The following is a 14612-nucleotide window of genomic DNA, read 5'->3' on the forward strand; positions in this document are numbered from 1 at the left end:
TCATGGACTTTCCTGCCTGGGTTGGCTTTGAACCATGATCCTCAGATCTCAGCCTCTTGAGTAGCTAGGATTACAGGCATGAGCCACTGGTGCCTGGCTAGTATGCTATCTTTCTCACCCTTTTTGCATTTGATGTGAAGGAACACACCAGAGCCTTCTTTAGAGAAAAGTCTAGAGGTTTATTTAACAATCACAGTCACAATTTGTAAATGGTCAGTCATTTCTTCATGGGGTGGACTTTATACCAGGCAGACATCTTGAGTTTTCTCTGTGAAATCCCTGTCTGGCTTCCCACCCATCATGTCCCTCCACACCCCTTGGGGGAGGGCCATGATCTTCAGGATGCTGCCCCTCCCCCACCCCCCACTGTGGGTGGGCACAGCTAGATCCACACCATCTGGGGTGGGGGATGTTTAAAATGACCTTGCCACTTGGTATGTGTAGGTCATTCTCACCTAAAGGGCTCACAGTTGGGCCTCGGCTCTAGATTACATTGGTGAAAGCAAATATTCACTGGATTTTTCACCAGGAACATCTGTTTGACGGCAAGAAGTCTAGAATAACACTGCCCTCTTGTTGACATCGGTGTCCTTCCACTCCTCTTGGTCTTCAGAAGACATTAAAAAATAAATGCATGGGTCCCAAGACTTCTAACAAGTCACTCCACCCGTGCAAATGAGGGGCTGAGGACACAAGGACGCCCCCCCCCCCCTTTCTCAGCCACTATGACAAAGTGCTTTGCTCTTCTTCGGGGACTCCCAAGATGAGAGAAATGGAGCTGGGTGGACAGGAGGAAATAGAAGACAGGAAGAGGTGTGGAGGGAAGGCAGGCTGTACTGGGGAGACCCAGAGACTATAGCCCTCACAAGTTCACTTTCTCTGGGTCTCCCCAGTAGCTCCGGGGACCCTCCTGCAAATAGACTCCTCCCCCTACTTTCCTCTGAGCTATTTCTTCCTAAAAGAAAGAATCGACCATGTGTGGGATCTTTTCCAGGTTGCATTCCCACTGGAGGCAGAAGATGGAATGGCTTCCCCCTCCGCCCCAACTTTGAAGCCCTCCATAGGTCTAGCGGAGCATGCCTGCGCCCCATTGTTCGGTGACCTAAAGAAAAGCTTTAAAGGAAAAGAGGGTTACAGTCGCTGATGACATCTCCACACATCCTGGCCTTTTCTTTTTAGTTTTCACCAGGCATACTCAATCCATGACAGATGGTTTCCAACTATGACATCATAACTGAAGGGCTCAAGATGGCACAGAGCCAGAGTCCTGGCCTGCATTCCCCCGTGTCACGCTTGTTGAGTCTCAGCCCTGTCTGGATGTGAAGCAGACTTGGAAGGAAAACCCAAAGGAAGGGGACAAGGAAGGCCTAGGGTGGCTTGTGGCTTCTCCTGCATGCAAAGGACTCTAGGAACAGGGCTACCCAGGGACCTAGTCCCTTGACTAGGTCTTGACCCTAATGACAAGGCACAGGTCAAGCACTCTACTTGGGGGGCTGGCATGGGAGTTACAGGTATGGCCCCCAAAAGGGCCAAAGAGGTAAGGTGTTTTCTCAGGGCTAAGAGGCCATCTGAGGCCGCCATTTCATCAAGATGATCTTTCCTTGGTATTCCTGCGCTGACTGGGCCTGCCAGGCCACCAAGCCCTTCCTGGGCTCAGATTTTGCTCTAGCCCAACAATTTCTTGTTACTTGAAAAAAAAAAAAAGATATTTAAGTCAGAAGTCAGTGGCTCATACCTGTCATCCTAGCTACTCAGGAGATCCAGGTTCAAAGCCAGCTAGGGCAGGAAAGTCCATGAGATTCTAAAATCAATCATCAAAAAAGCCAGAAGTGGGGCTGTGGCTCAAGTGGTAGAGCGCTAACCTTGAGCAAAACAAAAAGCTCAGGGACAGCACCCAGACCCTGAGTTCAAGCCCCAGGACCAGCAAACACACACACACACACACACACACACACACACACACACACACACACACACACACACACACACACACACACACACACACACACACACACACAGACAAGAGACTCATCATACAGGAACTTCACACACCACCAAAAAGTGTTCCTGTCCCCCCAACCCACCCCTTTCTGTCTGTCTAGCAAGGCACTAGGAAATGGTTCAAGTTTAGGGATTTTGCTGTATATTTGCATTTTTTAAAGGCACAGTTTGACTTGGAAAAAATGGTGCATTGTTCTCTGATGTTTCTACTCCTCCAGTTCTAACACACTGGCAATCCTCATTCCAGATTCTAGAAGGAATGGCATCTTTTCAATCCTTTCTGTGTATGTATGTCATTCCTGTGGATGACACTAGGGGGCGCATGAACAGCTCTAGCCCAGGGATATAGTGAAATGCTCCTTTGTCAGCCATATGGTCTGTGCATGCATACCGTGTGTGTGTGTGTGTGTGTGTGTGTGTGTGTGTGTGTGTGTGTGTGTGTGTGTGTGTGTGTGTGTGTGTGTGTGTGTGTGTGTGATTTCCCCTCCCCCCCCAATATGGATGGCTTTGAGATCAGTCAGCATTTCAAAAGCCTACTCACAACTCTACTCCTAGAATTCTGTCTTGGTTGCTGAGACCTGACATCAATCAGAATACTGATGTTAAGCATCTACCAGGCTAGCTGGTAGATACTTGGTGGTGGGCAGGATTTCCATTTGCCAATTAACATGTAGCAAAGTTGGTTTTAAGAATTCTACCTATTCGTCTGGGAACCTGCTGGGAGCCATGGCAAAAGAGAAACATGGGCTGGCATAGAGCTGGATGTAGATTTGGCCATGAGACATTAGCTTCTTCCTTGCAAATGTCCATTGCAGCTGCCATGTTGATGGCAGGGGGGAGGGAGGAGGCTTCTGCTGAGCATCTGACCAGATCTCCTGGCATGAACTGGCAGACAGAGGTCCCTTCCCCCCTTCTCATTCCTCCAACCTTGAATTTCAGGCTGGGGGTGGGGTGGGGCGCAGCCTGCCTGACTATTCTACCTGCATTTCACATTTTAGACATCCACAATTGGATATCAGAATACCAGAATCTTCTGGAACATTCTAGTGGCCATAGAATCGTAAGGGCTGTTCAGGAGATCTACAGTTGTGTGAGAACTAGAGATTGTACTATGGTTGGAAGGCTAGGTGTCGCTCACAGTATCCTGGAATTCTCCAGTCTGGGAGGCGAGGGTCTCGCAGCACCCCTGTTTCTCTGTTGAGACAGAGAAATAAAGAGAGAAGGTGGGGGGGAAGGGAGAGGGAGATATGGAAGAATGGATGGAGAAATCCTGTCAGCATGGCTACTTTGGAGATCTAGGTCCAGGGCCATCTGAATGCGCCTCTCCCCCACCCAAAAGCTGGTGGCTGGCATGACCTTGTGTCCAGAGAGCACAGAAACAGGCATTTCAAATACCCACAGAGCCAGACGAAGACATTTCACAGGTGGATGGCTGTGGAGGAACATTTGGAGTCCTCTTCTCACCCCACCCGTGGCAGCTGGCCAGTGTTCAGGACTGAGGGGTCTGAAGGTTTCAGGGGTGCTTCTGATGGGGTCACTGGGCTGAGACAGAGAACGGAAGCAGACTGGTAATGGCAGTGACTCGGCCCCAGGACTCGAGAATTCATACCCTTGCTCCTGTAGCTGGGTGTCACTGGGACTCAAGCTGCCCCCCAGCAACAAACTGGGGCACCATTTCAGATTTGAGGTTGCCAGAGAGCTCCCTTTTGGGGAACTGTCCAGGGGGGACATGTGACAAAGCTGAAAGGCCCCTCGCCTTAGCTTTACTTCAATACCAGCAAGGATGAAAACAGGCTGTGTGTGTGTGTGTGTGTGTGTATGTGTGTGTGTGTGTGTGTGTGTGTGTGTGTAAGGGGTCTGCTTTCTACCCTCCCTCTAATAAGGCCTGGCAGATCCCCCTGCTCCAGCCTCAAGGGCCCCTCTGTTCTGAACAATCTGGCCAGCGCCTTTCAGCCCACCGTGCCTGCCGACAGCCTGCCCTTCCTGTGGGCTGGGTGGCCTGGATCAGCTGTGCCAGGGAAACAGCGAGACTCAGTTTCTGTTGAACTTTTCCAATATGGTGGCGTTGGTGTGTTCGAACAGCCACTGCTGGGTGAGGGAGGAGGGGTTGCAGATGTTCATGAAGATTCGGTGGTCGCTTTCGCTGCAGTCCACGCAGCTGCCGCTCACTGGGTGGAACAAGGTCTGATCCTATGAGACAAGGGATCCGCACTGCAGGGAGGGGGACGCGCGCGCAGGGGGACGCCGAGCAGGCTGCTGATTCTCTAGCTCCGCATTCCCGAACTCTGCCCTCCACACCATCTGCCTCTCTCAAATTCCAAGAGCTTTCAAAGGCTTTCGCCACTAGTGTCTAAGAGTTTTTGATTCCACATACTAATCAAGACCCCCGCCCCCTTCCTTCCTCGCCCCCCCCCCCCCAAGCCAGGACTGGGGCTTGAATTCAAATCTGGATCCCTGACACCGCCTGCTCCCCTTCCCCCCCAATCCCTGCGTGAACTCAGATCTGTATCCTGCTCTGCCTCTGTTTCTCTCTCTCTCTCCTTTCCTCCCTATTTCCCTCCGCTGACATCTGGATCGCTGCCCACCCTCCCCTTTCTGCGCTGGTGCTGAAGCTTGAACTCAGGGACTGGGCGCTGCGCCTTAGCTTCCTTGATCAAGCTGGCTTTGAACCACGATCCGGGGGTCTTAGCCTCCTAAGCAGCTAGCGGTTCGGGCAGGAGCCACTTCTGCCTGGGCTCTGGTCTCTCTTGAATGGCTACAAAATCAGACCTAGCAGGTTTGTGGCCCAAATGCACTGATGAGTGTGTGAGCCGGCTGAGGGGGAGAAGCCGCGGGGTGGCCGCTGCTGACCAGCACCCCTGGCCCTGCAGGCTCCCTGCTGCCGGACATCTTCTCTTACCTCCCGGTATCTCCACAGCTGGTTGCCCTTAAGGCTGTGGCAGTCATAGAGGGTGACGGGGCTGGTGTGGGAGATGGCATCGAAGCAGAACTTCTTGGTGTGCTGAGGGTCTCCAGGCCGGATGTCCTCTCTCCAGGTGAAGGTGAAAACCTGCCACGTAGAGTTAAGGATAGGATCAGTAAAACGAAAAAAATTAGCTGAGTGCTGGCAGTTCACATCTGTCATCCAACTCAGGAACCTCAGGTCTGAGGATCCTGGTTCAAAGCCAGTCTCGACAAGAAAGTCCACAAGACTCTTATCTCTAATTGATCACTGAAAAGCAAGAAGTAGAGCTGTGGCTCAAGAGGTAGACGGCCAGCTAAGAAAAAGTACAAGGCCCTAAGTCCAGGGTACAGGGGCACACATACATGTGCACACAGACGCACGTGCACACACACACACAAACTTTAGTCACATTAAATAACTGAATGAGGATCTTAACTTGGCCATATGTTGCTTTCAATTGCTAAGCTTTTATTTTCTCTCCATCAGCTTTATTGAAGACTAACTGGAAAAAAAAAAAAAAAGAGATTGCACACATTCAAAGTGCCTGTTGTATCTTTTTCTTTGGTCTGGTCATGGGTCCTGAACTCTGGGCCTGGGCACTGTCCCTCAGCTCTTCAGCTCAAGGCTAGCGCTCTACCACTTGAGCCACAGCGCCACTTCCAGCTTTTTTTTTCTGCTTATGTGGTGCTGAGGAATCGAACCCAGGGCCTCATGCATGCAAGGCAAGCACTCTACCACTGAGCCACATTCCCAGCCCCCATTGTATCTTTTTTATGTGTGTGCCAATCCTGGGACCCGTTCTTAAGAAAGGAGAGGCAGCCAGGCACTGGTAGTGGCTCACGCCTGTCATTCTAGATACTCAGGAGACTGGGATCTGAAGATCACAGTGCTAAGCCAGCTCAGGCAGGAAAGTCCGTGAGACTCTTCCCTCCAATGAGTCACCAGAAAACCAGAAGTGGAGCTGTGTTTAAAAGTGGTAGAGCACAAGAGCTCAGGGATAGTGCCTCGGCCCTGAATTCAAGCCCTATGATCCAAAAAAAAAAAAAAGGTAAGGGATAGCATTCAGGTCCTGAGTTCAAGCCCAGTACTGGCAATCAAGAAAAAAGGAGAGGCTGATTTCAGAGGGAGTGGGAGAAGCATCTGGCTGCTGGCTATGCTATCTGAAGTCCCCATAGGAATGATGGAATGCTGGAATTTCTAAATTGGAAACTTAACCCTGCATGATATTTGGAGGCAGGATCTCTGGAAGACTGACTAGAACAGGGTGTGGGGCAGGGCTGGGACTGTGTTGGTGACTCTAGGAGTTGGGAAGCATGCTGTTTCTCAATGTGGCTCCCTCTGTCACATCAGCACCCACAGGAAGGCCCTTAATAGAAGGCAGCCCATGCTGGACCCATGTTATCTAAATAAACTGGGTGCTGGTGGCTCATGCCTATCAGGAAGGTGAGATCTGAGGCTTATAGTTCGAAGCCAGCCTGAGCAAGAAAGTCAATGAGACTATTAAAACTCCAATAAATTACTGTATACACACACAAAAGCCAGAAGTGGAGCTGTGGCCCAAGTTGTAGAATGCTAGCCTTGGGCAAAATGAAACTCAGGGGAGCTGGGAAGGTAGCTCAGTGGTAGAGCGCTTGCCTTGCATGCCCGAGGCCCTGGGTTCGATTTCTCAGCACCACATAAGCAAAAAGAAAAAAGCTGGAAGTGGCGCTGTGGCTCAAGTGGTAGAACGCTAGCCTTGAGCTGAAGAGCTGAGGGACATGGGCTGGGAAGGTGGCTCAGTGGTAGAGCGTTTGCCTTGCATGCCTGAGGCCCTGGGTTCGATTCCTCAGCACCACATAAGCAGAAAAAAAAAGCCGGAAGTGGTGCTGTGGCTCAAGTGGTAGAGCGCTAGCCTTGAGCTGAAGAGCGGAGGGACAGCGCCCAGGCCCATTTCAGACCCACAACCAGACCCCCCCCCCCAAAAAAAGAGCTGAGGGACAACACTCAGGCCCAGAGTTCAGGCCCCATGACCAGAACCCCCCCAAAAAACAAAAAGAAACTCAGGGACAGTGCCCAGGCCCCAAATTCAAGCCCCAGGACTGGCAAAAAACAAACAAAAAACTATTAAAAAAACAAACACCAAAAAAAAGAAAAAAAACAGGCTGGGAAGGTGGCTCAGTGGTATAGTGCTTGCCTTGCATGCATGAGGCCCTGGGTTCGATTCCTCAGCACCACATAAGCAGAAAAAACAGAAGTGGTGCTATGACTCAAGTGGTAAAGTGCTAGCCTTGAGCTAAAGAGCTGAGGGACAGCACCCAGGCCCAGAATTCAGGCCTCATAACTGACAAAGTTCTTGCCTAGCATGCATGAAGCCCTGGGCTTGATGCCTCAGTACCACATAAACAGAAAAAGCCCGAAGAGGCACTGAGGCTCAAGTGTTAGAGTGCTAGCCTTGAGCAAAAGAAGCTCAGGATAGTGCCCAGGCCCTGAGTTCAAGCCCCAGGACTGGTAAAAAAAAAATTAAATAAATAGAAATAAAGACTGTGAATGTGGCTTAGTGGTAGAATGCTTGCCTAGCATGCATGAAGCCCCTGGGTTCAATTCCTCAGTATCATATAAATATAAAAAGCCAGAAGTGGTGCTGTGGCTCAAGTAGTAGAGTGCTAGCCTTGATCATAGAGAGGCTCAGGGACAGTGCCCAGGACCTGAGTACAAGCCCCAGGACTAGAAAAAAAAAATCTCCTCAATAACAAAAAACAAACCAAAACCAACAACCTTTCTTCTCTGTAAATCACCCAGTCTGTGACATTCAGTTATAGCAACAGAAAGTGAGCATACTAAGGAGTTTCTGCCTATCCTCAGCATTCTTCTGAAACCCCATCTATAGGATTTGATCACTGCATGTGGCCAAGATGGCAGAAGATCCACAATGAGGATGTTAGCCTCGGTGGACGCAGGGTTAGTCAACACAAGATGGATCCCAGAAACTCAGGGAGGCTTCCTGTGTTGGTGGCCATGACCAGCATTCTGGTACCAACTTGGACTGGGAAAGATAGAACAACCCCCCCCCCCATGTACCCCTGGGAACCAAGATCCAGAAAACCCATCATCAGTCCCAAGGAAGAGTTCTTACCTGCATACTATTCCAGGCGGCCTCCCCGCGGCCCCGCACGCAGCTATCCAGCCTCAGTGGGGAGCCCAGGGAGCTGTGTCTCATGTCTATGCACAGCCCGGTGCCCACGTTGCGAATCTGAGGGAGAGGGGAGGGGTGAACAGTGAAACTCCCTCAAGGCAGAGACTGATGGCTCATGGTGAAATATTCTCATGTAGGAAGGGGAAGTGCGCCCCCCCCCACCTTTCACAGAGGACAGTCATCCAGAGAGGAACCCCAAATGCTTGTTGTGCTTGACTCAGGCCTCTGTGTGTGTGTGTGTGTGTGTGTGTGTGTGTGTGTGCACGTGTGTACAGGCTAAAAGTTTGCCTCTCAGGCCTCACAACCGGAGACTGTGATTCAACAGATTCAGGAATCCAATTTTATTTTGATTCCCAGAGATCCAGGGAGAAGAGGTTGTGGGGATCATACCTTGGATGCTACTAGAAAAGGACATAAGCTGGACTCTAGTGGCTCACAGCTCTAATCCCAGCTGCTCAGAAGGCTGAGATCTGAGGCTTGCAATGAGAGGCCAATGGGGGGAGGGGTGGGAAAGAAAGCTCAGGGACAGTGTGCAGACCCTGAATTCAAGCCCCAGGACCAGGAAAAAAAAAAAATCAGAAATAGCCCAGATGTCCTACAATAGATGAGTGGATCCAAAAAAAAAAAAAAAAAAAAAATGTGGATTTTTTTTTTTTTCTAGTCTTGGGATGAACTCAAGGCCTGGGCACTGTCCATGAGCTTCTTTTTGCTTAAGGCTAACACACTACCACTTGAACCACAACGTCACTTCCGGCCTTTTCTGTTTAGGTGGTACTGAGGAATGGAACCCAGGGCTTCATGCATGCTAGGCAAGCACTCCACCACTAAGCCACATTCCTGGCCCTGGTTACCAGGATGCGGTACGCAGACACAATAGAATTTTACACAGCCATTAGAAAGAATAAGTTTATGTCATTTGTAGGGAAATGAATGAACCTAGAACAAATCATGTTAAGTGAGGTAAGCCAGGCTCAGAGAGGTAAACGATGCATGTTTTCTCACATATGTGTAACACAGCTCTAAAATATACTGGGGCATGATAAATTTTACAGGTTGTTAGGCATTCATTCACACACTGTGAGACCAAAGGAACACAAAGGTATGCCTCCTATGTGCATCTGGTCATATAAAATATTATTTATCAAAATGAACTTCAAAAACATGAACTATACAACTTGTGGAGGGGGATGGGAGGGAAAACTGAGTGAAGGAAGAGGTCATGGGGTTTGAACTCAGGGCCTACATGCAGTCCTTGGGCTTTTTTTTAGCTCAAGGCTAGTGCTTTACCACTTTGAGCCACAGCTCCACTTCCAGTTTTTAGGTGGTTAATGGCCTTTCCTGGCTGGGCTAGATTTGAACCGTGATCCTTAGATCTCAGCCTCTTGAGTAACTAGGATTACAGGCGTGAGCCACCAATGCCCAACTTCATTACCTGAGTTATGCAAACTCTAACTCCTCTGTACATCACCTTGATAATAAGAATTTGAAAAAAGTCACAACGAAACCTCCTTGTACAAGTTATATATGCTACCAAAAGAAGAAAAGAGGTGTGAGTTTGTGTATATTTAGAGAACGTGACATTGCAGGGGAACAACAACAAAATAAAATGAAAATAAATCCCATGCAGATAAGAGTAAAGATAGGAGAGAAGAAAAGCATCCCTTTGTCTTTCTAGTGTCTTTTTCTCCCGTTTGCGTTTGACATGGACTCTGTGGGTCCCTTAGCCAGGGCCAACTGACGAACTCACCTCCCCCCAGGCTGCAGCCGGGGGCTCAACAGGCGGGTAGAACTTGGGCAGGTCCCAGGCAATGTTGGTCATAAACCACTTGAAACTTTTGCAGTTGAGAGAACTGCGGAGCTTCTTTTGGGCTACGACGTCCCCGGCAGATAGGTGGCGGTACTCTGGCCGCCGCTGGTAGATGTATTCTGCATACTCATCCATCCATACCTCCGCCACTCGCTTCAGGTTCTGGGGAAGGGCCAGGAATGAGGGGTGAGGGAAGGGTCAGGCTCACCCAGAAGGCCAGGCCAGGGTGTGGGGTAGAAAAGGCATCCTGACTCTGGTCTACCACTACGGTGGCCTCCTGTAGAGTCAGGGACACACTGATGTCAGTTACAGTCAGTGACAGGCTACATATAAAAAAAGTGGTCCAGGGTTGGGGGCGTGGCTCAGGTGGTAGAGTGCCAGCCAGTGTGCAAAACTGTCAGCTACTGAGTTTGATCCCTTAAGTAAAACAGAACAAAAAACCTAAAACAAAACTGGCCCCAGGGGCTGGGAATGTAGTTCAGTGGTAGAATGCTCGCCTTGAATTCATGAAGCTCTGGGTTCGATTCCCCAGTATTGTATACACAGAAAATGCCAGAAATTACACTGTGGCTCAAGTGGTAGAGCATTAGCCTTGAGCAAAAAAAGTTCCGGGACAGTGCTCAGGCCCTGAGTTCAAGCCCCAGGACTGGTAAAAAAGAAAACAAAAACAAAACCCCCCACAAACTTGGCCCTATATGACTGTGTTGCTTAGCTTAGCAACAATGTAAGTATTGTGATGCTCAGATTAAGAACCAATGATGGGCTTTTTCACAATATATCCCTGAATGCAACACTTCAGCATAGTCTGATTACTTATGCATAAGTGTGTGTGTGTGTGTGTGTGTGTGTGTGTGTGTGAATGCTGGTATTGAGGCTTGAACCCAGGGCTTGGGTACTGTCCCTTAGATGTTTCCACTCAAGGCTGGTGCTCTACCACTTGAGCCATACCCCCATTTCCAGTTTTTTGCTGATTAACTGAATGTGAATCTCATGGGCTTTCCTGCCTAGGCTGGAAATTGAACTGGAATCCTTACATCTCAACCTTTTGAGTAGACAGGATTCAGGCACAAGCTCTGTGGTTCTACAACTTAAGAGTTGGGATGTTTAGCCAGGCGCTAGTGGCTCATGCCTGTAATCCTAGGAGGCTGAGATCTGAGGATCATGGTTCAAAGCCAGCCAGGCAGGAAAGTCTGTGAGACTCTTATCTCCAATAAACCACCAGAAAACCAGAAGTGGCTCTGTGGCTCAAGTGGTAGAGCACTAGCCTTGAGCTGAAGAGCTGAGGGACAGCACCCAGGTTCAGAGTTCAAGTCCGACGATCAACAACATAAACAAAAAGAGTTTGGATGTTTGACCCACCCATTTCCCACAGCGTCCTGATTGACAGCCCTCTGGCAGTTTTCTTTTGGGGAGCTACTGTCTCACTGCCAGTTCTTGTGGCTGGTGGAAAGGTGCAGGGCCCCACCTGACCAACTGAATACACCCACCCTGGACACAGGGATTGGTGTACAGTAAGCATATAGTCTAAGCCAAGCTAATTAGAACCAATAGTAATTAGCCTTGGAATCTGCTAGAATTATTCGGTAGAACGGCTCTGTTGGTAAATTGCTCTTTTGTTTGTTTGGCCTAACAATGGCTGCTGGTGTATGAGAATGAAATCAACTCTGAATGAGGCATTGTTGAGGGCAGACTGAGGAATGGGGTCTTGTAGCAACTGAATCCAGCCATGCCTGAAGCTAACTTACTCCAGAACTTTCCAGTTACATAAGCCACGAATCCCCTGAAGTTTTTTTTTGGTTGGTCAAAAGGCTTGAACTCGGCCTGGGAGCTGTTCCCTGAGCTCTTCAGCACTTGAGCCACTTCCAGCTTTTTCTGTGTATGTGGTCCCGAGGAATCGAACCCAGCACCTCTGCATGCTAGGCAAGCACTCTACCACTAGGCCACATTCCCAGTCCCCCTGAAGCCATTTTTGAGTTGTGCTTCTGTCACCTTTTGACTAAAGAGCTAAAAGAATTCTGGCCATGTGACGGAGTAAAAACAAATTACAATTTATAATCAAATGGTATAATCTATCATTAGAATTTCTAATAATCGTTTGAGGATTGAAGGCTCTGGCTATTTTTATTATAAAGTAGGATAACCAATAAAAATGACAACCCTATATTACTATTATTATTATTACTATTATTAGTACTGGGACTTGAACTTACGGCTTTATGCTCTCACTTGGCTTTTTTATTCAAGGCTGGCATTCTACCACTTGAGCTATGCTTCCATTTCCAGTTTTTTGCTGGTTAAATGGATAGAAGAGTTTCTCAGATTTGTCTGCCTGGACTGTCTTCACACCTAGATCCTCAGATCTCAGCCTCCTGGGTAGCTAGGATTACAGGTGTGAACCAGTCCTGCCTGCCCATTTCCCAGACATTACTGATAAATGAAATCACCATTTTGTCACACTAATGCAAGCATATATTTTTTTCTTCACAGTTGGGAAGAAAAGCAAACTAAAACCTGAGCAAATTAGAACGCATTTTTTTTTTTTTTTTTTTTTTGTCGGTCATGGGGCTTGAACTCTGGGCCTGGGCGTTGTCCCTCAGCTCTTCAGCTCAAGGCGAGCGCTCTACCGCTTGAGCTATAGCACCACTTCCAGTTTTCTGGTGGTTTATTGGAGATAGGAGTCTCAGGGTCTTTCCTGCCCGGGCTGGCTTTGAACCGCGATCCTCAGATCTCAGCCTCCTGAGTAGCTAGGATTACAGGCGTGAGCCACCAGCGCCCGGCTTAGAACGCATTTTATTCTTTAAAAAAACCTATGTAGTTTAATACTCTGGAAACCTACCATATTTTTTGAAAGAAAATATACTCTTTCAAAACACTATCTAGCAGTTCATATCTAATCACTTTTCTATTTAAAAAAACACCCTAAAATTAAAAATAAACAAACAGCACTTGTGACCCCAAATAGAATGCAAAATTTAGTAGGAGACTAAACTAGTATAACAAAATATAAGCAATATTGGACTTTTAGGACAGTAAGTTAAAAATAGGTTGACCTGAGTACTAACATTTTGCAACATTAAATTACCATTTCTTGCCAGCCACTGGTGCTTCATGCCTATAATCTTGAGATCTGAGGGTCACAGTTCAAAGCCAGCCTAGGCAGGAAAGTCTGAAAGACTCATCTCCAATTAACCACCAGAAAACCAGAAGTGGAGCTGTGGTTCAAAGTGGTAGAGCACTAGCCTTGGGCAAAAAGGCTGAGGGACAGTGACCAAGGCCCTGAGTTCAAGCGCCATGATTCCCCCCACCTCAAAAAGTCCATTTCTAAACTACTATCTTCTACAGAAGAGTGTATCTCTTTAAGCTAGTTTTCATGATAGTAAAACATCTTAAGGGTTTCAACTGAGTTATAATAAACTGTGCTGAGCCTGTGCATTTCAACTGAGGTACTCCTGAACCCCCAAAAATCGTAATCAGAAACAGCTTGAGATTCTGGCATCAGAGTCCAGCTCACCAAATCCTTCTATGTCCCATTCAGTACTAGATTCACTTGGTAAATGTCACCTACTTCAGAAAGAAAACAAAGGTGGGGCTGGGGATGTGGCTCAAATGGTAGAGCACCTACCGAGCTAGCATGAGTCCACGAGTTCAAACTCATGGACTAAAAGAATATTTAGCCAGGTTCAAGGCAGAAGCTGAGAGGCAAAAAATAAAAAAATTGAGTCAAACTGCAAGAGGCCTAATGAAATATTTATTTTAATTTCCTCTACTATCATAATCATCTAGTCACTCTGTTCTTTTTTCCATTGGGAAGTGCATGAGGAAGATAAGCAATAATTTTTACTCATGTTTGATAACATGGTAAAGTGGCTGGTGTCTGACTCAATGGGAATATTGTTAATCCATCTCCATTCTGCCCTAACTCGGTTGTAGATCTTTATGACACAGATCTTAAGACTTCCTGAAAATCACAGAGCTTCAGAGAAACAAGCAGGATCATAGCAGAACTTGTACTTACTGTTGAGGGCATAAAAATAATTTTGAGAGGCAAGCACCGGTGACTCACACCTGTCACCCGAGCTACTCAGGGGGCTGAGATCTGAGAATCGCAGTTCAAAGCCAGACCAGGAAGGAAAGTCTGGGAGACAAGCTAGAAGTGGCACTGGGGTTCGAAATAGTAGAGCATTTGCCTTGTACAAAAGAGCTCAGGGACAGCACTCAGGCCCTACGTTCAAGCCCAAAGGCCAAGAGGAAAAAAAAAAAAAAAAAAAGAAGAACAAGTTTTGAATTACCACTAGGTTGAAGGGTATAAAGGAATGGGCTAGGGGAGCACCAATGCCCATGAATTTCTCTGAACAAGGTGGCATGATACTTCCTTCAATCTGATTCTAGTCATAGGGTCTCATCCACCTGAAATGCAGCCATTCAGATATGCCATGTCCATTCAGGGCGCCCCTCCTTTCCCCCCTACAGCAAGCTGCCTGCCGGTGGCTGGTTTATATACCTGGACATCTTTTCTGGGTTGGGCAGCTGGACAGAATGTCCATGGTCTGGAGAGATATAAACAACTAAGGGGGTGACAGTTGTAGTTTGAGCAAGAGAGGTCAAAGGTGATGATGGCACTTTGTAAATCATCTCTGTGTCTGGATCACAACAGAGGAAAAAAATCTGTGGGAATGTCCAAAGAAGAT

The 14612-nt window shown here is 47.9% G+C and overlaps 1 protein-coding gene across 1 annotated transcript in view; it reads right to left on the bottom strand.

Moving 5' to 3' along the window:
- Positions 1-90: 90 nt before the first annotated feature.
- LOC138824966 (polypeptide N-acetylgalactosaminyltransferase 10) overlaps positions 91-14612 on the bottom strand; it is a 251441-nt gene continuing 236919 nt past the window's right edge. The window contains exons 9-12 of the mRNA XM_070019359.1: positions 9865-10086; positions 8058-8174; positions 4901-5050; positions 91-4191 (exon numbers count right to left, since the gene is read on the bottom strand). Coding sequence (XP_069875460.1) covers positions 4033-4191; positions 4901-5050; positions 8058-8174; positions 9865-10086 — 648 coding nt within the window. The 3' untranslated portion in view covers positions 91-4032. The remainder of the gene's footprint in view (positions 4192-4900; positions 5051-8057; positions 8175-9864; positions 10087-14612) is intronic.

Source organism: Dipodomys merriami, unplaced genomic scaffold (assembly GCF_024711535.1).
Source record: "Dipodomys merriami isolate MVZ:Mamm:240054 unplaced genomic scaffold, mDipMer1.0.p SCAF_130, whole genome shotgun sequence".
Classification (NCBI taxonomy): Eukaryota; Metazoa; Chordata; class Mammalia; order Rodentia; family Heteromyidae; genus Dipodomys; species Dipodomys merriami.